We start from the raw sequence: 12,588 nt of genomic DNA, 5'->3' as shown, positions 1-12,588 counted from the left end.
GAGGTGTCTTTAAATAAATATTAAAAAATATGACATTATAATTGTATGTAATTTTTATTTATTTAATATAATTGTCGACGCCTACATGATAGTTTATGAATTGACAATACGGAGTTATTAATGAATTAATAAACTCGTTAATTGTAAATGTAAAAATATCTAAATAAATAAATAAATATATTTGTGGCCAACTGCAGGCCTGTTGCGGAGAGACCGCGATTTTTATGCAATATTTAATAAATAACTATTGTAATTTATATAATAAATAAATTATCAAACATATCGATGATAATTCAGCGACAGGATTTATATTCATTTTTATTATTGATAAAATATATATATAAATATAAATTATAAATCGTTTTATATATCATCTAACTCATTAACAAATGCATGAATTGATAAGGAAAAAAAAAAGTTATTGTATTGTTGACTTTAAATTTTATTTTTATTTTATTTATTTGTAACGCATGTCGCAAATAGCCGTTGTTGTCATTAAACATTGTAAGACTTTTAATGAGAAATAAATAAAAAAAAAACTAGAACACTATTTTATATTATGAAATTTTAATTTTAAAACCGCGGTCTGGGATCGAATCCCCGAGCCTGAGAGCAGACACCAGAATTATAAAAGTGAAGGAAAAAAAAGTTTTTTCTTCAAGTACCGAGTCCTGAGTCTAGATTTTCAGTGCAGCTTCTATAGAATTTCTTAGACGGCGATTCTGACCAAAATACAGGCTTCCTCTAGATGTTTGGAACTTAGGAAGCTCGAAACAGCGGGAAGTTTCTGAGCTGCCCTGCAGGGTCAACCCTTTTTCAGATTTTTTTTTCTGGATGTAATACAGTAGCGACTTTTATCTTTTATACATAATTTTTTACAGTTATTGTTATTTATATTTTTATTGCTGTTATTGTTATCATGGAGTTTATCTTGACAAGCCTGTAATTCATTCGGAAGACCATTATGACGGCAATCAAACAAATCTTTTTCTTGTACACAACGAGCTCGTGACTGCAGACCATGACCACAAGCTTGTAAACACTGGAAGAAAATTTAATAAAAAAAATAAGTGCAGGTAGATATTAAGGAGGGTCTCTAGTCATTTTTCTCCAAGCCTTTCTCTAGCGTAAATCCTCTAAATCCTAAATTAAGAACGAGACTCGATGCTTTACTCTATAATGTAATCTAATGTGTTTCTTTATTAGCGATAGCTACCTTACATACATATATATTTCATCAAAATAAAAATAAAATAATAAGATAAGAGACCCAGTACCCAATCAGGGAACTAGTACCCGATCATTCATGTATTTGTATGTCTAATGTTTACTAAATTTCACTAAATATAGATATTCAAATACAAGAAGTGATCGAGTGCTAGTTCCCTAATTGGGTACTAGGTCTCTTACCTTACAATAATTTACTATCTTATGCAATCATGACTAAAATAAGATACAAAAAGTATATTAAATATATATCAAATTTTTTATGTAATAGTTCAGAAATTAGTCAGTTTTGTTTCCATTATAATAATATTAGGCAGATCATTGTACCACGCATATCCTCGATAAACGATAGTTTTATCAGCAATTGACGTCCTCGTATTTTTAATATCGATTAAACTGTTATTACGGGTAAAGTAGTTGTGTTTCGCTACAACTAGCGAAGCTTATTTGATCTGACTAATGAGATATGGTGTTAGTTTATTAATCATTTTGAATATGAGTAAGCAACAATTATACATTAATTTTTTTTTACAGACATCCAGCCTAAAGTATCGAGTTTTAGTTTATTATTGTTATATCTATTCAACGTTTTCATTTTTCAAAAATATTCATTTGTCTAAGAGAAAAACATGGACATTTTCCATTTACTGTGCAAATACAACAAGGATGGTACCGTTCGTTGACTTGAGTGTGATAGAGAAAAGTTCAGACCCTTTTTTAAGGAGTAATTTAATTTGAAAATCGAGTTTATATTTATGAAAAATAAATATTTACCGAGGACCAGTTAGCGTCGATGAAATAGCCATGGCAAGGAAACCTATTGCAGTTTCGTTTATTTACCGGCGCTTGATACTCTGCGCAGCTACCGCGGGACATCATTGCCCGATACACCAGCTGTTTATTTTCATCGGTAACCTCATTATCGGGAAATGATGAGTGAACACAATAAACTTGCCTCCACTGGACACCTGTCGATCCGCAGCTCTTTGAGCAGCTCTCCCACGGACCAGTGATCCACTTAAACTGGCAACTGGGTCCAATTTATCAATCAATCAGTCTCTTTTTAAATCGAAAATAAAAAAATAAAAGCATTTACCTAATGCTATTACACTTCTCCATCTGCTGCACGGGCTTCATTATCAACGAGCACTTTTTTTTGTTAACAATACTTCCAGTTTTTTCATTTTTGCAGGCGACCGTCCGGTAACGGACCCCCCCGCCGCAAGATACCGAACAGGGACTCCATCCTCCTGAAAACCACGAGTACTTGTCACTCGTTTCTTCTTTTTTACGGTCAATTGTATAACGGGAATTTATCAAAACTACCCCTCCCCTACTTTTATAGTCCCCCGGGACCTTCACCTTAAATTAAATACCACTCTGATTAATTTTTATTAAAAAAATCAAAAAAAAATTCAAAAAAAATTACCGATATCGTGACTGGAGCCAAAGTCGGACCACGCCCACTAATTTTGACCAAATTACCAGTTTTCTTAATTGTAAATCCCGTTCCCTCAACAACAATAACTGATTCACTGACTCCGTCATAGAAAAAAAAGTGAACGTCATGTCGTTTGCGTTTACCATCACGAAATATAAGTTTTACAGTTTGATTCCCAATGGAATTAATTTTCAAATCAACAGATATGTCATAGGAGCCTTCAGGTACAACTGCCACGCGTGTGGATGCTGGAATATAATTGAATATAAATTATAACTTTAATGCTAACAATTGTCATAATAATAATAATGATAATGATGATAACAGATTAAACAATAAATATGACTAGTGTAACGGGGTAGAGATATATAACCGTACAAACAGTTAGCTATCGTATAGATATTGTATAAATTAAACTCCCCAGGGACATGACAATCACGCTCAATAATCTCAGTAGCTTGAAGCTATCGAAAAGTTCCCTCGAAGTTCCCAGTGCGGGAACCTCAACGCTAATGTTTGTCTAAAGACAAACTTTGGTTTAAACTTAGTAAGATATTACACGAGTACTTGCACATCACGCTTGAAAATACAATTATTGCGCTATTGATTAGCCTACATACACACAGACATCCACATATATATGTTTATATAAGTAGTATATACTTTGGCGAATTTTACGCTGAAAGTTGTTACTGATAGAGGCGCAAGTTGAATTATCTCCGTCGCAGTTTCCACAGGCGTCGAGCCGTTTTTCCGAGGACAAGACCCGATCGCAGCCCATTGAATAGCATTTTCCTTTAATGCAAATGTCTGTCGAGTTGTAGGAACAGGGCGCGCCGTCAGAGACAAACTCACTGCTAATGTAAATGCTCCCGGTACCGGCATTTCTGCATATCAGCCGGCACTTTAGTTTATCGTCTTCTATGTAATGGGGCAGCCAAGTCATGCGTAATTTTCCTAGACCCACATTCTGCCGCGCGCATTGTTCTTGTCTGAGATCGCTTTTTCGCGGGCAGTCTTGTTGGTCGCAGATGACGAACTCTTTGTTGGGGCCTTCGCAATCTTTTCCACCGAACGGTCTGAAAGATTTGAAATTTTAATTCAGATGGATGCTAATTAATCAAATAATTTTAGTGGGTCTTACATGGGATTATTGCAGTAGCGATAGCGAACAATTACTCCTAGGCCACAGGTTGCTGAACATTTTCCTTGGGACCAAGGACTCCAGCCCCCGTTGATTGATATATTTTTTTGTAGTAAAGCTAATTGGAAATTATTTTCTCTTGTTGATTGGCAGTGTCCTTTAACACACCACTAAAAATATAAATCAATCGGAAAATTTTGCAGATAAATGAATAAATAAATTTAAAAAAACCTTTTGTTTGGAAACTTACTTTGTTTTTACCACATGGTGTTCCGTCTAGAGGAGGTCCTTTCTTTGTTTTGCATACTTTATTAACATCCTTATGAGCACACCACAGGTGAGCACAGAGACCCGTTAAATCAAGGCGCTTACAAAGCTCGTAGCCTTCGCCAAATTCCATGCGACACTGCTCGTCCATTGTAAATCTCTCAGGAAATGATTTTAAATACGTCGCATTATTTACCTCTGGGTAATTATTTAAACATGTCCATTGTCTGTTAAATAAATTTACTGGGTTAATTAACAAATTGAATGATGACTGAAAACTCTTAATTAAATTATTAATTAATAATAATAAACCTGGAATGATAATGAAATTCTTTTCTTGAGCAAAAAGACCAATGGAACCGATGAAAAGTAGCAGCGACAACAGGTGCCATGACACTGCCAGTGGTTTCATGGGCACAGGAATTATCGACGGCTTGGTCTCCATCATGGGTAAGTCCTAAGCTGATTAATCGAGTGAGTGATGAACCATAAGTTTAAGATAAAAAATAATCCATTAAATAAATGAGGTATTGAGTTTACTAACATATGAGCCAGCTCGTGAGCGATGATAAAGGCACTTGTCAAACCTTCGTCACGATTCAGCGCACATGATCTCGCTGGATCACAGACGCCCGAGACTGGGGCGTACCCAGACGGGCCACCGATGTCTAATCTTGTCAACCAGATTGCCACGTCGTGAGCTTTATTTGTTGATAAAAGGATCCGCCGGTTCCACCTGTTGACGTTCTCCAATGACTTTCGGGCATTGCCCTGACGAATCTGAAGAAATTAACCATTGATACTCTTATGAAATTTATTTATTTATTTTATCAAATATTTTCGGCGGAAATTTTCTCGGAAACAAAATCTTTAGTACAAACTAAAGACTGTACATTGATGGACTACTGTCTAATCTAGCAAAGTGCGCTTCAATTTGTTGATAGAATTCGTGTTCAAAATAAAATCTCGGCAAAAGTTTCTATTTACTGCGCAAGTGCAACAAAGATAGTTCCGTTCGTCGACTTGAGTGTGATAAAGAAAAAAGTGCAGAGTCAAAAAACAAATTCGGATTTGAGTCTCAAAGTTCTCAATGAGATTTTTAAGGATCAGTTTAGAATTTTAAGATTGAAAACAGTATTGAAAGTTCTAGTTTAGTCCCCAAAGTAGTAGTTATGACCAATCTTACCACTTTGAGGACTAAACTGGAATAACATAATCTGGATTAGAACCTCAAAATACTCAAAATATACAGGAATAATTTTATCCACATTTGAACCTCGAAAGTCTCGTTCGACGTATTCTCTCCCCTCCCTTTTCTATCTAACACTTTTCAAAGTCTGAAGTATAACTTTTCATTCTTTGAGGTTTTTGAGGTCTTAGCGATAAATCATTCGCATTTAGACCTCATAATTCTTATTGATGATTTGGTTACCTGACCGTTGATTTAACGACAATTGATCCCCGACACTTAATCCTTGCGACGATTATTATTTCTCACATCGTTGATCCTCGCGACAATATATATACCGATTATTTATACGCCGACATCTAGCTTACAGGACAAATTTTTTTTTATTATATATATATACACATATTTTTTTTTCTCTTCACTAATTTTGTGTGCGTGTAATTTTAAAAATTTACTCACACACAAATAAATGTGAAAAATTACGCCCTTTTTCCACGAATTTTGTGTGCGTGTAACTTTAAAAATATACTCACACCAATTGTGTATGGATAAATTGTGATTACCATTAATTGTCGCGTAGATCAGTTATCGACATATCAATTATTGGCGGATCAATCGTCGCAAGTATTAATTGTCGGGGATCATCGGTCGTGTCACCGATGATTTTTAGTACTAAAGTAGAGTCACTTTCGTGGCGGCAAATAAAACATCAAAGGAATTGAGGCTTTTGAGAACTATAATTTGTTTTTTGACTCGGTGACCTCTTTTTTGATGAATTAACCACCAACTTACCATTGAATCTTTTTTATCAACGTAAAAAATAATCCTCAGGATTACGAGAGTAAGATTCGCTTCAAGGGACGGGTGGCTGTAGATCGCACTGACCTAAATAAAAAATAAATTACAGTACAGTAATAAGTAATGACATTTATTTGAATAAATGCTACATTATCAAATGAAATTATCACAATTTTTATCATTCATTTTATTATTCAAATTGCGAGGACAAGTCGCAGTACTTACGATGTTTAGTAGAGCAAAAATATATTGCTGTACCCGCTCGCCGTGAAAGTCTATCACCGAGTAATCAACAGCGACTCCAAGCTCGAGCCATTGTGCTGGTGATGTCTTTGTGTCACCTACAACAGGTCTCTCTGTACAGAAAAATAAAAAGCCGGAGTTTTAAATTAATACTTTTATCTGCGAAACAAAAAAATATTTAAGAACTCTGACACTAGACTAGTACTTGGCACAAAGTACTTAGACCGTAGTAATTAATATTCTGTTTAAGCAAAAAAACTAGCGAATAAAATATTTCTTACTCAGATATTTGTACTTCATTAGCACCGGGTTGGTTAAGTTTGACTGCTCATCTTCATCTGCAATAAAATCTCTTGGACCAGGGTCTTTTTGGACGTTTGTCGGACCAATGTCTTGGTAGAGATCGAAAGTGTCGTCGGTCAGATCAATAAAACTGTTGCGAAAATTTGAATCCTGTCTTTTAACTTTTGGAGGCTTTATTTCTTGGAGAAGGTGGCTGCCGTTCGCGGTCGGCTGGAGAGTGAACGTGCGTTCGTTGAACAAGAGGATGATGTAAAAATTATCGTCGCAAATAGTCATTATAGTTTGGGAACTAGTTCGCTGGACGTGGCCTTTAAAAAACGTGCAATTTTCCGCGGGCTTCGGACTGAGATCTTTAAGAATCGGGTCAGAAGTGACCCAGCTTATTGTGGGCGGCACCAATTGAATCTCGATGCGATTTTTCAAAATCCAATTGCCTACTGACACGTAAACGTCACTTGATTTTGAATCGGCGGATCTGCGCGAGCGTAAGTCCGGCGATAAAATTTTAGGAACGATGCTTCCATGATTTATGACGTGAAATTTATTATTTCCGGTGGCAGCGAAGTAATTAATGGATGTAAAAATAATTATGTACGAAATTATTTTATTCATAATGTCGTCATAGCTGGATATAATTTAACACTGCACTATAAATTGCGTTTGTTGGTTTGTGTAATATTTCAAAGGTATTAAAAAAAAAAAGAAAGAAAAAAAACGGGTTTTGTTTGATAGCAAAAGAAATTTTAATAATTGTGAAACGTATTTAAAAAGATATGTGTACATAGATGTAGATGTAAATGAAATAACAAAAAGTCACAAACGTTCACGTCATTGAAAATTATCCGAGCGAACAAAGAATAACGAAGCATTGGTTAATTGGTTTTGTCGACGTTTTCGTAGCGCCGACGGTTGTGCTAACTGCAACTGGCAGCCACATGCTCGATTCTCGCAATAAATGGGAATGCAGACGTGCACTTTGGTGACGCTTATAATGATGATAATAATAATGGAAATAAAAATTTAAAGCTGGTAGATCGTGGAATGAGAGAAAAGGAGAGATAAAAAGAAAGAGAACATTCAAGTATCAAGTGGTTCTCTAATAATGCAGTCTCTGTATCTATATCTGTATGTACATATGAATGCAACCATGGAGAATAAATAAAAATAAGCGAGGAAAAAATTATCTTAACTATGTCACGAGCATGAAGATATCGTGATATCAAGCAGACTTTTTTTAAGTGTGCGATTAGTATTGATAAATGATTTGGTCAATTAGATATAAATAGATATTTATTTTAGTCAGTTATATAAATGGGTAGCAAAATTTTTTTATACTAAAAGAATCCGCGTCGTTTAAAGAATCCTGCGTTGCTGGAGTAATTGTCGTCTTGCTGACTGTGACCTGGTGGTGACGGAGGACCGTAGGCTGGCGGTGATGGTGATGGATAACCTGGGGGTGATGGTGATGGATAACCTGGTGGTGATGGTGATGGATAACCTGGTGGTGATGGTGATGGATAACCTGGTGGCAATGGTGATGGATAACCTGGTGGCAATGGTGATGGATAACCTGGGGGAGATGGTCCTGGATAACCTGGTGGTGACGGTGATGGATAACCTGGTGGTGATGGTGATGGATAACCTGGAGGAGATGGTGATGGATAACCTGGGGGAGATGGTGATGGATAACCTGGGGGAGATGGTCCTGGATAACCTGGTGGTGACGGTGATGGATACCCTGGCGGTGATGGATAACCCGGCGGTGTTGGATAACCTGGTGGTGTTGGATGACCTGGAGGTGTTGGATAACCTGGGGGTGTTGGATAACCTGGTGGTGTTGGATGACCTGGTGGCGTTGGATGACCTGGAGGTGTTGGATAACCTGGTGGTGTCGGATGACCTGGGGGTGTTGGATAACCCGGTGGTAATGGTCCTGGATAACCTGGTGGAGATGGAGTTGGATAACCTGGCGGTGATGGTGTTCCAAAACTTGGTGGTTGACCATAACTTGGTGGTGTTGGAATATCACTAACAAAAGATAACTCTGTTGTAGTAGTAGTAGTTTGTCCAGGGTAATGACTAAAAAAAAATTTTTTTTTATTTGGAAAAATTCGATGCTACAAGACATTGAATGAATCAAGTGCTTATTGCTCACTATTAGTAACAAACAAAAATAAAAAATAATTCCAAAATTTATTTTCAAACAACTAGTTTTAAAAATATAGTAGCCAACCTCTGTGGGGTAGTAGGTGGAGGTGTCGGGGCCGACGTAAAAGTATACGTCGAAGATTCAGGCTGGCTAGTAGTTGACTCCTGCGGTAAATTCCACAGTGGCTCGACACATGTACCGTTGATGCATCTCTGGAATATTAATTTACAATTGTTTAAATTAATACCATTAGTTTATTAACAGACAGAATTCAGGATTAATACCATTCCTTGTCCACAAGGAGTTCCCTCGAGTGTCTGCGTCATACGAGTCATGCAACTCCGTCTCCTGCTGGCAGCTCTATTGCACCACAATTCTGTACACGGATCTTTCACGGTAACTTTGATGCAGAATACCCACCTAAATTCATTTAAAGTTTCATTACCAACCACAACCTCTACTTCATCTCCAGCTCTCATACTTATATTTACATAAATTTAATGGCTATGAATAATTATTAATTACCCCTCTCCAAACTCGATGCGGCACTGGTCGTCAAGTGAAAATATTCCCGGTAAATATGATGTTTGCTCGTCACTTAGCGGCGGTCGATCCAAGCAATTAAATTCGCTTAAAATTAAATTACAAGTATTTTAAATTATTTTACAATCACTTCGCATTATTAAACTAATAAATAAATAATTTGCGTACCCTACGAGTTCATTAAATTCTTGAATCGAACATGAAGACCACGTAGGAACAGGATTAACAGCCGGTAATATTTTTGACATCACTGTCGCGTGTAATAACGCCTCCGATGCGCAGTAATTATTCGTTTGAATTTCTCCGTCGTGATTTAGTCCCACACTGAATTTCAAAAATCATATTTTCGGTTGGTACATTTTTAAAAACTCTGAAAAAGTCTTTAGAATTTTAGAACTGAGTTTTTCAGAGAAAATTCCGAACAATTTCCACGAGGAAATAGAAAAGAACTGAAAAAACATTTAGTAGCTTAGTCCGGGAATCGAACCCAGATCTTTTGGTATCGCGTCAACTTCTCAGTTCCTATCTATTATAACATTTAATTAACTCACAAAAATTAATAAATTTATAATTAAATTATCATATAAATATATGTTATACTCGTGAAGGACCTGGTGATTTTAATATAACAAAAATAAAGCACAAAAAATTTAATAATAAAAGGTCACCTATGCCGAAAAATATAATAACACACTGTGAAAAATTTTGGGAGTGAACGCAGATTCAACCCGGAGTGAATGCGGATTTAAATAAAATTCATATCACTCCTAAATTACTCCGATGAAAAGACAAACTCCCTATTTTTCCCGTATGCGGAGTGATTTTTTTAAAAAACTCCGAAACTCCGAGTGACGAAGTGAATTCGGATTTAAATAAAACCCGTAATCACTCTCGATTCATTACAGTGCAACAATATGACCATGCGCAATGCAAAATAATACAAAAATAAATAAATATTTAAGCTTACAGATGACCAATACCATGGGCTATTTTTATAGAGGAAGCCCACCCGACATCTTGAACAAGAATACAAGACCGCAATTTGTTGCACATGTAAGGCCCAGGAGCAGTATTGACGTCGGAAGCTAGCTGGTAATGAGTATACCATAGCGCCATATCGTGTTTTTCTCTCGCTAGGTCGTAAAGTTTTCTGTTCCATATATTCACATTGTAAAGTGGGTACTGCATATTTCCTGTACGGACCTTGAATAGACAAAATTTTTTACAACCTAATTTTCTAAATATTGTAACAAGACACTCACTGCACTATCATTAGGATCTGGATATAGAATCATTCTTTTGATGACGATTTTAACGAAGTTGACAATGGAAATTTTTTTGAACAGCGTGCTGACCTACTTTTCAAATTTATTAGTAAAAAACTGAGTACCATTTAGTAAATTGAGAATAATAATTATGATTACAATATTAAAAATAGTAAAGATGTATTGTTGAGTAAGATCGCCATGAAATCGTATGACATCATAATCAACACCGATTACTATTTTGATCCATTTTAAAGTGGAAGCTTTTCCGTGCCTTACTATGCGGCCCTTTAAATATGGCCTCGCTTCTTCTGCATCAAACCACGATCCTTAAAAAAGTAATTACACATATCAGTAATAATTAAAAATATTTAACTTTAATTTTTTTTTAAAACTTACCAGCAGAGTGTGAATCAGTTTGCATACGAGACTGCGCAGCTTCTTCAGGAGGGTCGTTTCCCATTCGCGTTTGGAAATCGAGTCTGTCGAAATAATCTGCCGAGACTATGTCTCCAGTCATGTTATAACTTTCATCAGTATCGCAAACTGTCAAAACTCTTTTCCTTCTATTCATTCCGCAGCCTTTTACTACCCGGTAGGGCTGCTCAGTCGTGTACCAGTAATTTGGCTGCCTCGGACTTCTTCTCCAGCGTTTTTGTACTTTATTGTCCCAATTACCCGGACAAGCTGTTGAATTTAATGTAACAAACCTACTTCCCCAGTTATTCATTTCCCAAGCAACACATGACGATTTTTTTTTGTCATCTTAAATCAAAGAAAAAAAATAAATACCAGTCTAGTTAATTTATCTAAAGAGTACTGACCAATTTCATTTTCTTCGTCAAATTTTTTGAACCCAGCTTCAAAATTATTGTCATACTTATTCGCCATTTCTTCCAATGTCGGCAGTTTGGTTTCATAAAAAACGTGACTCCCGTTGACTTTAGTAGGCTGCAGAAAAAACGATTGATTCCCAAAAGCGACAAGACCGTAGAACTGATTGCTACAAATAGTCAAAGCGACAGTAGAATTTGGAATCCCAGCGATTTCGCCCTCAAGCGGAAGACAGCGATCCAACCTCGAATGGCTTTGGTCACTCGCAGGAGCTTTTCGACCCTTGGAACTCGCCCAATGGGCAACATAATTATCGGCAACTACCAAATTACGATTAAATTTGGTCTTGAGCGTCCAATTTTTCAAACCAACATAAAAAGTATCGTTGTCACTTTTTTTAAACTCAGTATTAGATCTTTTGAATCTGCGCTTAACTTCCGTATCGGAAATAACTTCTGGATAAACTACTTCACCCCCATTTTTATTATCAAAGAGTTTCTCGGCATTATCACAAAATATTCTAGGATTCAAAATAAACCCGATGGTAAATAAAAAAATATAATTGACATACATTATAAAATACTAAAAGGTTCGATATTAAACGCATTAGCTAAGTGGAGGTAATGCAACAGTTATTAAACAAACTTTGTATACCTTTTCCCGCGGTATCGATCAATCATTCCGATTGATTTTGCGGCCATTAAAGCGTTAATAAATCACACAACATACTAATTACTAAATTATAACTATGCCTCACTATAACCATAACTACATATCTACTTGTGTAGGTAAATTTAAAAAACATACACTCACACGGAAAAAAGAGCAGTGGAAAAGTTACAGTTTTTAGTGCAAAAACAGAGCCCTCGTGTGAAAAACTTCAAGTATTATAGTTTGCACTGTAAGAAATTAGCGGAGTAAATCCGGAGTGAATGCGAAGCGAATGACTGTTCATTTATTTGATTCCCTCACTCTAAAACCAAGTGTGTTACAAGTGTATTATTTCAACACATATTAAATGTGTTCCATGTTTAAGGCCATAAACAAAACTATAGTTTTTTGTAGTCACTTAAAACACGTTTCACGGTGTGTTAAAAATCTATAATTGCTTATGGCGTTTCAATGTTATTCGAGAAGTGTGTTAATTTCGACTACACATTTGGTTTTAGAGTGCTCGGAGTGAAA

The 12,588-nt window shown here is 36.0% G+C and overlaps 1 protein-coding gene across 1 annotated transcript; it reads right to left on the bottom strand.

The window, feature by feature from the left end:
* Nucleotides 1-124: 124 nt before the first annotated feature.
* LOC130675775 (uncharacterized) lies at nucleotides 125-12,184 on the bottom strand. Its single transcript, XM_057481621.1, has 22 exons — nucleotides 11,394-12,184; nucleotides 10,969-11,334; nucleotides 10,729-10,898; nucleotides 10,567-10,659; nucleotides 10,272-10,507; nucleotides 9,473-9,628; nucleotides 9,287-9,391; nucleotides 9,046-9,181; nucleotides 8,846-8,973; nucleotides 7,948-8,691; nucleotides 6,591-7,237; nucleotides 6,292-6,422; nucleotides 6,061-6,153; nucleotides 4,624-4,859; nucleotides 4,392-4,541; nucleotides 4,063-4,306; nucleotides 3,813-3,982; nucleotides 3,332-3,747; nucleotides 2,657-2,916; nucleotides 2,324-2,589; nucleotides 2,002-2,257; nucleotides 125-1,042 (listed from the first exon to the last, which is right to left on the bottom strand). The coding sequence occupies exons 1-22, from the start codon at nucleotides 11,974-11,976 to the stop codon at nucleotides 806-808; spliced, it is 5,823 nt and encodes a 1,940-aa protein (XP_057337604.1). The 5' UTR covers nucleotides 11,977-12,184; the 3' UTR covers nucleotides 125-805.
* Nucleotides 12,185-12,588: the final 404 nt, after the last annotated feature.

Source organism: Microplitis mediator, chromosome 10, assembly GCF_029852145.1.
Source record: "Microplitis mediator isolate UGA2020A chromosome 10, iyMicMedi2.1, whole genome shotgun sequence".
In the NCBI taxonomy this organism is placed as follows: Eukaryota; Metazoa; Arthropoda; class Insecta; order Hymenoptera; family Braconidae; genus Microplitis; species Microplitis mediator.
This window is presented reverse-complemented; position numbering and strand designations above follow the sequence as displayed.

Excerpts from the sequence above, each read along its gene's own strand:
- LOC130675775 (XM_057481621.1), bottom strand. The coding sequence starts at position 11,976 with ATGTATGTCAATTATATTTTTTTATTTACCATCGGGTTTATTTTGAAT. Across the intron at positions 3,748-3,812 it reads CGCTACTGCAATAATCCCAT|ACCGTTCGGTGGAAAAGATT; the intron begins GTAAGACCCACT and ends CAAATCTTTCAG. Across the intron at positions 1,043-2,001 it reads TCGACGCTAACTGGTCCTCG|TGTTTACAAGCTTGTGGTCA; the intron begins GTAAATATTTAT and ends ATTTTCTTCCAG.